The following is a 14,972-nucleotide window of genomic DNA, read 5'->3' as shown; positions in this document are numbered from 1 at the left end:
AGGGAAATAGAATTTAAACCTTAACCTTAAACCGTAAATGGCATTGCTGTCATCATTAGACTGCTAGGTGCCTGACTGTCTCTGACTTTAATACTTTAATTCACTGACCCAGAACAAATATACAGTAGGTAAGTCAGAATTTGAGGTCGTCTTTGCTTTGTTTTTATTACTATAAAAAATGAATGCAAGAAATTAAAGGACTCCTAATTTGTTAACGATTTATATACTTTTAGGTGTATGTAATGCTATAAATTGTGTACAGGACACTGAAGTAAAATCATATTAGATCATGTTGTCCCCTGCCAGTTCTTTGTAAACAAATTATGGATAGGTGGGCACTCATTTTGGCTTGGGCTATTCTTACCTTTGGTAGTCATTGACACTCTGCATCTGATTCTTCAGTCTTGTTTCACACTGCATCGAAGCGAATAGAGAGGTACTTGTTTTCTGGGGTGTACACGTTTCTCCACACCTCTTTCCCTCTGGATGTAGTCTTTCCAGCTTTATTAGACCGGTTGGACTGTGTCCTACTGTACATTGAGCTATGATGTTTGTTGGTTGTTAGGATTTTAAGTCTCTGGTAGTTGAAAGGGCTTGTCCACATTCAGTTTTCTATTTTAATAACATATTCCCCATTTCTGCTAATTAAAAACATGCAATTGTATACTAATTTTCTAATTACTGTTAGCAACTGGTTTTAGAATAATTTCCCTGTGGTTGCTGACAGCCATCCTTTGAAAATTGACAGCAGAAGAGTTATTTGATGGAAATGGTTAAATTTTTAAGTTTTATGCGGCCTGTAGGGTTATTTATGAATACACAATGTTAGAGGCAGGGAACCTGTATGATGTAGCATTTGTTGAAATGTTTTTTTCTTTTTCCACCTCTAGAAGTTCATATAATTCAACAAGGTAGTAGAGTCAGGAGCACAGATAGGTGTTCTTTATGCACAAATCGGATTTTCTTTTTGCCCCATTCATACTTTTGGTTAGGGCTATAGTGATGAATTCCAGCAGCCAAGGTCAGAGGTTTTCTGTGGCCAATATGACAGGTGTTTGCGAATAGTTGTGGTCACCCAGCCTATACAAAGCAGTGACCGGCTGATGGTGTTTGCAGCTGTCCATGGCTGTTTGGATGTCATCAGCCTCTAGTTACTTGTGGTTGGGGACAGATGATCATCCCTGAACGCACACAACGTCCAAGAACAAACTGTCCCTAACCACAGCTTATTGCTGGATGTATGAACAGCAACAGACAGCTGCGGCCACCATCAGCCCATCATTGCTTTATATGGGTTAAGTAGCCACAGCTATCCCAGCTGCAGGAAGCCTATGATCCTGGAATTTGCACTGTAGCCCTATAGCAAGTGTGGATTTGGTCTTCCTCTCCCTTTAATTTTATAATTGTGGTTTTCCTAGGACCAGAGGGTCATAAACTATCCAGGTTGGCACCTAATATAAGATAAGATGACCAGATCTTTTGGCATACTGACATTTGGGACCTAGAGAACATTGAGTATGTCAGACTGCCAAGCACAAACCTCAGGAAGGATTGAAAATCGAATTCCCATATTGCATAACTATGTATCTTAATGAACTGGTCTATGATAGCCTGCTACGTATCCACTGTTTTCTTATTGCCGTACTGGCTACACAGTGGTAGAAACTGGAGTTAGGATTAACTACTGTGATTTGCTTTGAACTATGAACATGACTGGCACAGAATAGTTGGCTAAACTTTGCTAATTTCTGGTAATCACAAGTGTATGATGAAGACATTCTGGTTTTTTTTGGAATCCACTCATTTGGCATTGTTTTATCTCATTTTGCTGTATTTGTTTGCATTCTCCCATATGTCCTGGACATTGAACCTTTTCATATCTTTGCATTGTTTGGAACTGAGGAATACAATATATATTTCCTTATTATGTGGCTGGTTTGCAGTGGAATGGTACATAGTTGACCAAGCAGCACATTGCCTTGTCACTGCATCCGTCTCCCTACCACAAAAAAAAAAAAAAAAATAGAAAAAACAAAAACCAGTTTATGGTGCTTCACAACATTTGTGTTTTTCTTGTATATATTTATATATTTTTTTTTCTATGACTGCACCTGATCATTTTGCTGCTAGAGGGTTTTACAAGGGTAGCCTCAGAGCTGTATATCTTTCTGGCAGCAAAGATCCTTTTGAGGTCATTACAAGCAGTTGTGTTATAGTTTAACTGACATCTGCTATTTGACTAGGTTCCAGACATGGCGGGCTACCCTCACATCCGCTACATTTCATCTGGATTGGATGGAAGGTCATTCAGAGTTCCATTCAGGGGCAATTTTGAGGTTTGTAACAGAATGTTAGCTTTCTGCTGTCATGTCTTTGCTGTCATTCCATGTACCTATGGAATGTTTCCTTCAGGTTAATGTGTGTGTGTTCACATTAATAAAGGATACACAATAAATGATTTCCCCAATCAGATGCAGAGTGTATTTAGTAATTTTATTTTTGAAGCCTTGGAACTCATTTGAGCAGGGAACTGAGAATCCCACCTTTTATTCATAATCACTTCTGTTGCAGAGGCTTAGTATTTTTAGTTTGTTTTTTTAATCTTTGTAATATGTATTTATATCATGTAATTTCTGTATGATATACTTCAGCATCAAGCATTGGGATTTGTGTATCCTGTGTTTTTGGTTTTTTTTTTTTTAGTTTTTTTTTTTACATTTCAGTGTGTGGGCAATAGCGCTGGCAGTGACTACAAACTGAAAGCTTTGAATTGAACGTTAGCTGTATGATTCATAAGCTTCTGGTTGCACTAATCTATGCAAGTGGACCTATGACTCAGTAATATGCATGTTTCTCCCAATAACAGGCTTAACCACCACTGCATGGACTATAATATCTCAACATATATTCGGATTCAAATTCTTATTTGTAGGCACTGGATTAATTTGTCCTCGCACAGAGGTTGCCTTACATTTAGGAGAGGGAATACAAAAAGCTGCCGTGAAATTTGATGGCTTTGTGCTATTTCAAATGAGTAGGCTTGGTTGTGTAAGTCTTCATGTGATACGTTACCGGTCCACTTATATTGCTGTAATATAATTTCCGTGGTAGACTCGGAATTGATTGGTAGATGTTCTAATCTCATGTCTGCTCTATGGGTATACACTTGAATAATGATATTGTGGAATCACTAACCGTTTTGTCTTGAGGAAAGATCTGTCTTCTTAGGTTTGCCTTTAATTTTCTAGGAACTGATTCATCTAGAGGAACGGCTTGGTAATGTGAATCGTGGAGCCTCACAGGGGACCATAGAAAGGTGCACATACCCACATAAATATAAGAAGGTGAGCGATTTTTCTTCACATGAAGAATATTGAAATCTCATTTTTTTCATTTTTTCCTTTATGAAAATATCAGGACTATTCATGTTTGTATCATTTTAAAACAACTATATTTTGAGCAAATTGTAATCTTAAAGAGCAACTTTCAGAAACAAGCATAAAACATTGGATGCATGCTATCCAAGACTAATTTCAACTGGATTTGCCTTCATACGATTTGGTGGCTGTGGCTGCCTATTTGTCACATGGTTATATGTGGTATAAATTCCCTGCATAAGAAGCAGTAAGACACCTGACTTGGATGGAAATTCCTGGCTTGTATACTCACATGATGCTCCTGTTTGTGTTCCAAGAACACCAGATTATTGGCTTCAAAGCCATTTTGAAGCAAACCTGTTGCAGCTATTAAAGTAGAACTATAGGAAAAAACTTTTTTTTTTTTTCCATTTTGGATAGAGTATGGGAGGGTTATGACCACTGTAAGATTTATTTTTGCCGCCTTTGTCTCGATGGGAGATTTACATTCACTTTCTATCCCATAGCCAAAACAGGAAGTGAGAGGAAATCCTTGCGGATTAAGGGAATCTCTTGGGGACCCCACCCAGGTCACCAGAATTAGTGTTCACATTGGAAGATGTTCTGTTACTTTTCTGGGGACAATCCAAAATGTGGGATTTTTTTACTTTCTCTTTCAATAATGGTGAACAGGACAAATAGAGAGGGGGCACAGACAACAATAAAAACAAATCTCTATCCAAAACAAAAAGTTGCCTTTTTAGTTATATTTAAACTTGTCACATTTGGAGTAAAACAAAAGTCTTAACAAGGTGCCTGCAGCTTTCTTTACTGATAAAATCATCTTCTGCGGAGCATCCAAATTTAGAGGCAAGCTGTAACATAAACTTCAACTTCAGCTCCAATTCGGAGCTCTGCCTTTGTCTCCTGTCGGCCAAATTTCTAATAAGAAGAACTGAAGTGCCTTTTATTGGGTTGTGTGATGGCATAGTTGTATTGCAGAGCACCAAGCTAAATTTTAAAGACTCATTTACAGCTGAAGATTTCACTGATTAGAGGTACCTGCAGGTTGTGTGGGCCACTATGCTATACCTCTGTTACCTTGGCAATTTGGCATGTGCAGCTCAGTACATCGTAGTTATTTGAGAATTAAAAACTGAAGACTTGGTATGACATGCTCTCCATGGAAGAATTTATTTTGAAATTTTTTACTAGGAGGGGTAAAACTTAGAACACACCAGTCCTCTGGCAAATTGAAGGCAGATGTTTTCTTGAATGTCTGATTAAAGCAAAAATAAAACAAAAAAAAAAACAAAACTGGTTAGTGAACATCCAAGTTCTATGTTATTGTCTAAAGCCACTGTGATATTTTCATTGCTGTTTGAAGGGAAGATTTTTTTCATATTGAAAAAGCGTTTGAGTAGGTGTGTTCGTTGTTACGGTAGCAACAAGTATTCAATTTTTGACATTATGTAGTTCAGGCTGTACTAGGTTCTCTGTATGTCTAACACACATGGCAATACATGAGCAAAGCATGAGCTGTGAACACGGTAATCTTTTCCTCCCTCAGCATTTGTGATGGGCAATTAGGTGGACTTTTAAAGTAGAACTACAGGCAAAACTTTTTTTTTTTTTTCTTTCTTTTCATTTTGGATAGAGTAAGGAAAGGTAATGACCCCAATCAGTGTTTTGGGATTTTTTTTTTTTTCTGCCATCGTTGTTCTATTGGGGAGAATTCCATTCACTTCCTGTCCCATAGCCAAAACAGGAAGTGAGGAAATCCTTTCAAATTAAGGGAATCCCTAGGGGATCCTCAATGTTCCCATTGGAAGGTTTCCTTTTTTCTGGCGTTAACCCAAAATTTGGGGGTTTTCTTTTACTTTCATTTTCAATGAGAATAGTAAACAGGAAAAATAGAGAGGATTAATCTTCCTAATGGGGACACAGAAAGCAATACAAACCTTGACAGGTGTTCTAATCCATCTCCACTCTGTCCATAACTAAAACAAGTTTTGCCTTTAGTTGTACTTTAATATTCTGTTGTGTGATGTGTGTTCTTTCTATTTCAGCATCCTCTGTGTTGTGGCTTTCATATTATGTATTTTAGTGTATGCAACTAGAAGAAAATTAAAATGCTTTAGAATTAATTATTACTCATGGGGATGCGTGAAATATCCGTGTGTTGTGGTAAATATATGAGTTTTGTAAGAAACATGTTTACCGAGTTTGCCAATAATTTCATCTCTGCTAATAAGGTATCCACTGATTGGTTCTCACAGAGGAAATTGCATGGCAAGCAAGATGGTGAGGAAGACACTGAAGAAAAATGTACAATCTGCCTTTCTATATTAGAGGAAGGTGAAGATGTCAGGTAATCTATTACTTTGATTTTATATATGGTTTAAATTTGGTGCTTGTTTTTACTCTAAAGCAGCCTTTCTCAACCTTTTCAACACAGAGGAACCCTTAAAATAACTTTACAATCTCAGGGAACCCCTGCTAAAAATTACTTTATCTGTCATGATATGATGACATTAGTGTAATGGTCAGTGGGAAGAATGCCCCTTCCACCTGTGGTCATTGGGAAGAATTCCCCCTTACAGATAGCCGAAAAGATTGATGGTGTTAGTGGGAACTTATCGAAGAGACAGAAATTTTTCATTGCTCAAGGAAACCCTAGCAACCTCTAGAGGAACCCCTCGGGGTTCCACAGACCCTGGTTGAGAAACCCTGCTCTAAAGCAAAATAAGCAACACATAAATGTAACTTGTAATACACATCATCCATGTCCTCTTCAGAGGAAAGTGGGACACATAGGAAGTTTACCAGTGCAAACATTATGGTTCATTGTTTGAAGGGTAATAGGTTTGATATGCCTTACACAGATCGCTGTAAAAACATTCCTTCCTAGAGTTGGGAATTATTTGAACATCAGACAGGAGGCAAGGGTTAGAACCCATCCCATGATGTTTGATTTTTTTTTTTTTTTTAAATTCGTTTATTTTTAACTTTTGAGTCCACAATGATACCTGGTTGAAGTGTAATTTGACATTTTAGCTATTTACATTATAATTGATATTTTTACTTGTGATGTTATAATCATTCTTTTTCTCTTCCTACAGACGGCTCCCATGTATGCATCTCTTTCACCAAGTATGTGTAGACCAGTGGCTGATCACAAATAAAAAGTGCCCCATATGTAGAGTGGACATTGAAGCTCAACTTCCTACGGAGAGTTGACATTTTTACAACCAATGTTATGCCCATTTAACCCCTCGGTACTGCAGCCAACCAAAGATGGCATGACTGAAACTGCACAGACATTGAAGCATTAAATCTGGTGTGCCGGCTCTGCCTCATACAATTAATGCTATAGACTACCATTTGTATACAGATCATATTTAGGTCCTTTGCTGCTAGCAAGTTACTTGTAGCAGTGAAGGGTATATGTATTTATAAAGCTTTTTTTTTTTTTTGGTTTTTTTTTTCTCATTTCCATTTTTATTTTTTAGTTTTTTTAGTTTTTTGTTTCCTTTTTGTTTTCCTCTACATATTTTTGCATGGATTCTTGTATTGCATTTCTTTGCACATTTATGGGCTTTGTGAACCCTTACACTTGCAGGCAAGATCTAGCTGCTCTAGTCCAGTAGAATTGTGAGCATTTGTGCGTGTGTGTTTTTACATAGTCCAAGGCTAAACAAATTCTGTTCATTACTAACGGTAAAGTCCTTTAATTTAATTGATCATACTTTTTAGTTTGTATGTATAAAGTTCTAGGTGAAAAAAAGGAAATTATTGTATGAAAACATTCCTTCTTTAGGAAGAGACGGGCTGCTGTATAGAAAGTGCTGAATCAACTCCCATTGTTTTTTGATGCTGAGATCACAATGCTTTGAGACTAACATAGAATGAAGACTTGCCACACATTTTGTTCTGTCTCCTCGAAGGTGTTCTAAATCACACTTCAGCACAATGCAAATATATTTAAATGTCAATATTAAGGAGTTTAGACTGCTGTTCACATATTTATTACTTTTAAGGACGTGTTTTTTTTTTTTTTTTTTTTTTTTTCTTTTGCTTCTGTAAACTGCTCTAACAAAATGTCCGATAGTAGTCAGGTACCTGTTCTTACTAATCTAAGTAAGACATCTCAACGGATCTAACATTAAATGTATAGTCTTAATAGCAGCTGTTTATGGCAGGTGCCCATGCATCCGGAAAACTTTTTCAAGGTCCCCTGCAAACTCTCACAAGGAGGGTTTCCAATTTAATAAACTTAGCGAAATTAAACTGGTGTGTGTGTTTTTTTTTTTTTTTTTCTTTTTTCTCCCCCTTATTCTGTTAAACACAGTGAGGCATAGCTGTGGTGAAGATGAGGTGTATGTAATATTGGTGTACACACTTATGATCATGTGTTTCAACATGTTACTAAGAGCTGTATTTATTTCTTTACAACCAATCGTGTATCAACCTGAATTGGACCAGGTTTGGATCTAAGTCCCTTAAATCTTTAGGCCTAATTCTCACTTGATTCCACTACAGTTTGCAAAGCTTTGAGCACCTTTTTTGAATTCTTTAACCCCTTGCCCTCCTGAGGATTCCCAAGGCCCCCCCCCCCCCGACCAGGCCTTTTTTTTGCTATTCGTCTGCACTATTTCAACTGGTACTTGCGCGGTCATGCAATGATGTACCCGAACGCATATCTGTTTTTTTGTTTTTTTCATCCAAATAGAGCTTTCTTTCAGTGGTATTTGATCACCTGTGTGTGCTTTTTTTTTTTTTTTTTTTTTTGCGCTATAAACAAAACAGAAAATTTTGAAAAAAGTATATATATTTTTTACTTTCGGCTATAAAAATATATATAGTAAACTCAGTCATAAATTTAGGCCAAAATGTTTTCTGCTACATGTCTGATAAGCACAAAATCCCAATAAGTGTATATTGATTGCTTTGGGTGAAAGTCTACAAACTATGGTACTGCAATTTTCACTTTTTTTTTTCTGCTATGCTGCGCTAGTTTAACTGACAATTGCACGGTCATGCAATGCTGTACGTAAATTATGTCCTTTTTTTCACACACAGAGCTTTTGGTGGTATTTGGTCAGCTCTGGTTTTTTTGGGCGCTATAAACAAAAAAAGACTGAAAAAGTTTGAAACAAATTGATATTTTCTCATTTCTGTCATAAAAAAAAAAAAATCAAAACTCAAATTTCATCATAAATTTATGCCAATATGTATTTTGCTACGTCTTAAACGAATATCCCAATAACTGCATATTGCTTTGTGTGAAAGTTATAGCTTTTACAAACTATGGTATAGATAATGGAATTTACACAGCTTTTACTTTTGACTAGCACATTTCTTGAGGTGCTAAAATACCAGGACAGTACAAACACCCCCATATTACCTTTTTGGAAAGTAGACACCCTAAGCTATCTACTGAGAGGCATGTTGAGTCCATGGAAGATTTTTTTTTTTCTTTCCCCCCTCAAGTTTTTGAAAATGCAAAAAACTTTTTTTTTTTTTTTTTTTTTTTAACAAAGTTGTCACTTAAATGATATGTTGCTCACACAAGCCATGGGTATATGTTGAATTATACCCCAAAATACATTCTGCTACTTCTACCAAGTATGGGGATATCACATGTGAGACTTTTTGGGAGCCTAGGCTAGCACAGCAGCAAACCCCCCCCACCCCCCCAAAATTTTTTTTTGGGGGGGGGATTTGTACTTTATTTTAATTTTTTTTAAACTTACACTTTTTAAAATCGATTGTAAGGTCTTTCCAAATGCGATAGCCAGTTTCCTGACTACCTGATATATCTTTTGAGACTCTATGTAAATATGTACCCTGAACTGTGCCTTGCTGTTCCCTATACTAATAATCCACTAGTGTGTGGTAGTGACGGAAGTAGTTCTTGAGGCAGAGACCAGGTTGGCAAAAAAAAAAAAATTTGGGTGTCATGCATAATTCCATGTCTGCTACAGACACATCATCTTTTTTGGGGTGTCCTTTGGGTTGGAGTACCAGCAATGGCATTGGGAAAATGTCTTTCATGCAGCTGGCTAACTCCATTTCTGTTGGGGGTTTGGGCCACAGTACCTTCTGGATACAAAAGGGCTGCAATGAGCTCTTCCTGGAATTTTAGGAAGGATCTGCTTTGTAAAGCATTATATAGAGCCAATTGAAATAAACACTTTTTTTTTTTTTTTTTTTTTTTTTTTTTTTGTACCAGTGTCTAGCTTTTTGGGAAACTAAGTACAGCTTCATCATCTGGTCGTGGAAGTCCACCCCTCCCATGATAAGGTTATAGTCGTGGACACAGAGGGCACCTCAACAAGACCAGTTGCTGTGGTAATTTGGATGGTTGGGTCTGCTTGAATGGAAGACAGGACGAAAACATCCTGTTTGTCCTTCTACTTCACTGCAAGCAATTCCTCATTTTTCAAGCAGGCTTTTCCCCCTTTCTAATACTGGTATTTACAAGCTGTTGGGGGAAGCCCTGGCAATTAGGTTGCACGGTGCCACATACGCAAATTCCAAGATTGTACAAATGTATAAAGAGTGGCACGCTTGAATATAAATTGTCCATGTAGAAGTGGTACCCCATATGGAAAAGGGATGACACCAAGTCCCAAACTATCTTGCCACTTCTCCCCATGTAGTCTGGGCATCAGGGGGGCTCCTCATGACTTTGATCTTTTCCCTTGTAAATCTGAAACTCCTATGTATAGCCTGTTGCCCTCTCACAGTTCTTATACAGTGCACTGCAACTCCCTCCTCACTGGCCTGCCTCACCGCTGGCTATCCCCGCTTCAGTCGGTCCTGAATACGGCTGGCAGACTCCTTCACCTTTCCAACCGCTCTGTCTCCGCCACCCCCCTCTGCCAATCCCTCCACTGGCTTCCGATTGCGCAACGGATCAAATGCAAAATCCTAACGCTGACATACAAAGCTGTCCACCATACTGCCCCGAACTACATCACTCACCTAATATCCAAGTACCGCCCAGCATGCACACTCCGCTCCTCACAAGACCTCCTCTCTAGTTCCCTGGTCTCCTCCCATGCCCGCCTCCAGGACTTCTCCAGGGTGTCACCCATCCTCTGGAACTCCCTGCCCCAACCCATCAGATTATCACCTACTCTCCTCTCCTTTCGGTGCACCCTGAAAACCCATCTCTTCAGGGAAGCCTACTCCACCCCCTGCTAACTTGCCGACCTCCTCCACTCTTCCTACTACTCCATCCCCCACAGCTATCTCCTCCTGTGCCACCATCCCCTCCCTTCTAGATTGTAAGCTTGAAAGAGCAGGGCCCTCAATCCCCTCATGTTTTGCATTGTATTGGTATTGTTCTGTCACATGTTCTGTCCCCCTTTGTAATGTACAGCGCTGAGTGAACTATTGGCGCTTTATAAATACTGTATAATAATAATAATAATACAGCTTAACCCCATATCTGGCACACTTGCTGGGTAGAAATTGTTTGAATGCAAGGCGATCAGAAAAAGTAATGGGAGACTCATCAACGCAGATGTTTTGCTGGGGGGTATAGACATCTGCAAATTTTTGGTTAAGGTGATTTATGAGGGACTGAATTTTGTGGAGCTGGTTAAGTTCAGGGTCATCCTGAGGATGACAGTGTTTTGTCATTGAACTACATAAAACAACATTATACTCTTGTATCTCTGCCTGACCATGGCAGCAGAGAACACTGGCATGTGACGAATCGGGTCTGTGGACCAATAGAACCGCAATTTTTTTTTTTTTTTTTTTTCTTTTTTTTTTTTTTTTTTTAAGTAATGCCCATGTTGAGGGTTAGGCCCAAAAAAAAATGTGAAGTTGAAAACCTTTAGTGAGTATCCAAACGAATGGTCTGGCAAGGTTTGAATTTGGGTTGGCGGCGATAAATTGTGCGTATAAATTGCTTTGCTCCACAATCAATGCAAACAGATCTTCTGTAAAAAACCGCTACAAAAAAATCAAGGGGAGTAGTTAAATTTGCTATTTCCACCTGAATTCCGGGTTGGACTGTGAATTGGGGAAGTACAGGTGCTGCAGAATTTGTAGGCTGCCAATCGGGATTTGCAAGCATAGCCAGAAGGATACTATGGGCTCTACGGGTCTGTGTGTGAATTCTTGGTGGCTGCGGGACACTACCAGCTTGTACTGCACTTATGGGATTCGCCACGTCACAAGTGATACTGCAGTGCTGGTATGTGAAAGACCAGGATGTACTAGGCCATTGGTGCTTGCCAGTTCACCAAAAGGGAGAGCGGCACTAGTATTGGCACTCTGCTGCATATGAGAGTCATCATGTGATTGCAACCTGGGAGCGGGGTCGGGGATGCCAGACCTTACCAGGGACTTCTCATCCATGGTCTGAGCTATCTGCCAGGGTACCGCTGCTGTCTACAGGTTTGTATTCTGAAGCTGATTGTGTCAGTGAGTCTTCCCCTTCGCTCTCACCTGACAGTCAGAATCCTGTAGGCCTCTTTACTTGAGGCCACGTTTTGGCCACTAAATTTATAGGTACCTAGTGTGACTCACGAGAAAGAGCACCTGGCTGTCAGGGACTGCTTGAACCTCTACAAAAAAAGTTACCGGCAAGTGCTAACAGAGATCAGGCTTGATTCTGCAAACACTGTGGTTTTGTGTGTAATGTATCAAGTGACCATGATCTACACTGCACCTGCTGGGGGAGAGGTAAGCGTAGGGGCTAAATGCAGGTGCTAGCAGGTTTTAGGGCTGATCCCTCTAATGCTGCATTTTTGGGGATAGTATACTAATGCTAGTATAGTGCTGATCTGATCAAAGATATTGATCCGTTTAGACGTTATACTAGCAGTGGAGGTTTATTGTTTGAGAGTGTTCCTGGCAATCAAGGGGTTAAATATGATTACTGGTGTACCGACTGGCAATCTGACGCTATCTGGGAGGGATGCTAACACTATCTGAAGTCGCCAGCGATACTAATACAGTGATCAGCAAAAAATCTGTACACTGTACGAATGACACTGGTGACAGGGCAGTAAAGGGGTTAACTGGGGGGGAGGTGATCAGGGGGTTAAATGTGTCCTAAAGTGTTTTAACGGTGTGCAAGTGTGGCTTGTACTCGCTGTATCTTCTTTCTTTTCTCTCTGGTTTCGAATGTGCTTGATAGGACAGGAATCGATCATCCGATTTAGGCTGAACATCACTGGCCTAATTTGGATGATTGATCCCTTGGGGATCATATCACGGCACCTGCGAAAACTGCGGGAGTGCGAGTCACATATACAGTTATGTCCCTATATATTTGGACATGGGCACAATTTTAGTTTTTTTGCAGGTATTTACCAAAACATATTCAAGCTTTAGTTATATAATGGATATGGGCTGAAAGTAATTTGAGGGTATGTACATCCAAATTGGAGCAAGGGTTTAGGAATTACAGCTTTTAAGAGTAGTCATCTCTCCTTTTTCAAGGGACCAAAAGTAATTGGACAATTGAATCAAAAGCTGTTTTATGGCCAGGTGTGGCCTACTCCTTTGTTATTTCTTCATCAATTAAGCAGGTAAATTGTTTGGAGTTGATTCTAAGCATGGTGTTTGCATTTGGAATCTATTGCTGTGAACCTACATCATGCGTTCAAAGGAGCTGTCCATGCAAGTGAAACAGGCCATTGTAAGGCTTCAAAAACAAAACAAATCCATCAGAGAGCAGCAACATTAGGAGTGGCCAAAGCAACAGTTTGGTACATTCTGAGGAAAGAAGAATGCACTGGTGAGCTTAGCAATATAAAAAGGCATGGACGTCCATGGAAGAGAATAGCGGTGGTTGATCGCAGGATCCTTTCTATGGTAAAGAAAAACCCCATTCACAACATCCACACCAGTGAAGGACACTCTCCAGGAGGTAGGCGTTGTCACAATCATGCCCACAGGGAGAGGCACAGTTCTCCATTTTGCTCCAAATTTCTGCATTGTGGTATTTCTCAAACTAATATGCAGTCACCTGAGAGGGGGAGGTGTAGTATTGTGCATATAAGAGCCAGGCACAGGCTCTCCCTGTAGTAAGAAGGCTTCATGTATCTACTCATTCCCCCTCCCTCAGGAATGCAAGCAGCCTATGATGCTGAGCCCTGCCTAACAATTCCTCTGCCAGGTAGTGAAGATACTGGTTGATGTTGTGTAGAAAAAGAAGCTGTTAGTTTTTGTGGGTAGTCAGACAATAGAGGACTGTCTTTGATATAACATCTATCGGACAAAAAGCAAAAGAGAATCTCGCGGCAACAACGAAACCCAATGCGAGACCAAAAATCCCTATTTTAGTTCATCAGACTTGAAACTGCCTAACTCCAGGCACTTATTTTGCAAGTACTTATTTACCTAAACTTCTTTCATCTTCTTTCCCTTTTGATCTTTTAGTAATAAATCTTACTTTCTAAAAGTGTTGAACTGTTTCTAGAGCTCCTGAATGTAACTTACAAGTCCCTGCCGCTGAAGAATGCTACTATGAGTATTTAACCCTCTGTATAACTGGTCTGTAGAGATAGCGGGATACTGACGGTTAACCAATCATCCTAGTGTATTGCTGAGTTTCCTCTTTCTCTGTATAAAAAGGTGGTGGCGGTGTGAAGGGTTAATTGTGTAATTAACCTGACCCAGTAACAATCGCATTCAGGCTGCCTGTTCGTCGATCTTGGTCCAATTAGCGGGAACATCGGTGTGCAGGGTGCAGCTGGGTGTGGCATTATTACGCACGTGACAGCGCGGTTTTAGATTGGCTAGTCCTTCGGGCACGAGTTTGGTGAGAAGGGCTCGGGTCTGACGCCGTACCCGTCACAGGCGTATCATTGTCAAATTCTACAATCAAGAGAAGACTTCACGAGAGCAAATACAGAGGGTTCACCACAAGGTGCAAACCATTCATAAGCCTGAAGAATAGAAAAGCCAGATTAGACTTTGCCAAAAAATATCTAAAAAATCCAGACCAGTTCTGGAAAAGCTTTCTTTGGACAGATGAAACTAAGATTAATCTGTACCAGAATGACAGGAAGAAAAAAGTGCGGAGAAGGCTTGGAACAGCTCATGATCTAAAGCACACAACATCATCTGTAAAACATGGTGGAGGCAATGTGATGGCATGGGCATGCATGAGTTCCAGTGGCACTAGGTCATTGGTGTTTATTGATGATGTAAAAGAAGACAGAGGCAGCCAGATGAATTCTGCAGTGTTTAGAGATATACTCAGCCCAGATTCAGCCAAATGCAGCAAAGCTGATTGGATACAGTAAAGTTGACTGATTCACAGTACAGGTAGACAATGATCCAAAACACACTGCAAAAGCAACCCAGGCGCTTTAGAAGGAAAAGAAGTGGAATATTCTGCAATAGCCAAATCAATCACCTGGTCTCAACACAATTGAGCATACATTTCCCTTGCTGAAGGCAAAACTAAAGGCAGAAAGACCTACAAAGAACAACCGAAGACAGCTGCAGTTAGAGCCTGTCAAAGCATCAGAAAGGAGGAAACCCAGTCTTTGGTAATGTCCATGGGTTCTAGACTGCAGGCAGTCATTGGCCAGTGAAGGATTCTCAACAAAATATTAAAAATTAACATTTTATTTATTA

At 39.7% G+C, this 14,972-nt stretch overlaps 1 protein-coding gene across 7 annotated transcripts in view; it reads left to right on the top strand.

Moving 5' to 3' along the window:
• RNF111 (ring finger protein 111) overlaps positions 1-7,646 on the top strand; it is a 102,750-nt gene extending 95,104 nt beyond the window's left edge. For 3 of the 7 annotated variants that reach the window (XM_089667674.1, XM_089667669.1, XM_089667668.1), the window contains 4 exons: positions 2,244-2,336; positions 3,249-3,344; positions 5,612-5,727; positions 6,479-7,646. In XM_089667674.1, coding sequence (XP_089523800.1) covers positions 2,244-2,336; positions 3,249-3,344; positions 5,612-5,727; positions 6,479-6,596 — 423 coding nt within the window. In that variant the 3' untranslated portion in view covers positions 6,597-7,646. The remainder of the gene's footprint in view (positions 1-2,243; positions 2,337-3,248; positions 3,345-5,611; positions 5,728-6,478) is intronic. The other 4 variants (XM_089667671.1, XM_089667670.1, XM_089667673.1 and 1 more) reach the window with 3 other exon arrangements.
• The last annotated feature ends 7,326 nt before the right edge of the window (positions 7,647-14,972 follow it).

Source organism: Staurois parvus, unplaced genomic scaffold (assembly GCF_062004578.1).
Source record: "Staurois parvus isolate SC_StPar_1 unplaced genomic scaffold, SC_StPar_1.0 ptg000054l, whole genome shotgun sequence".
NCBI lineage: Eukaryota > Metazoa > Chordata > Amphibia > Anura > Ranidae > Staurois > Staurois parvus.
Note: the sequence above shows the minus strand (reverse complement) of the source record. Positions and strands in the feature narration are given on the sequence as shown.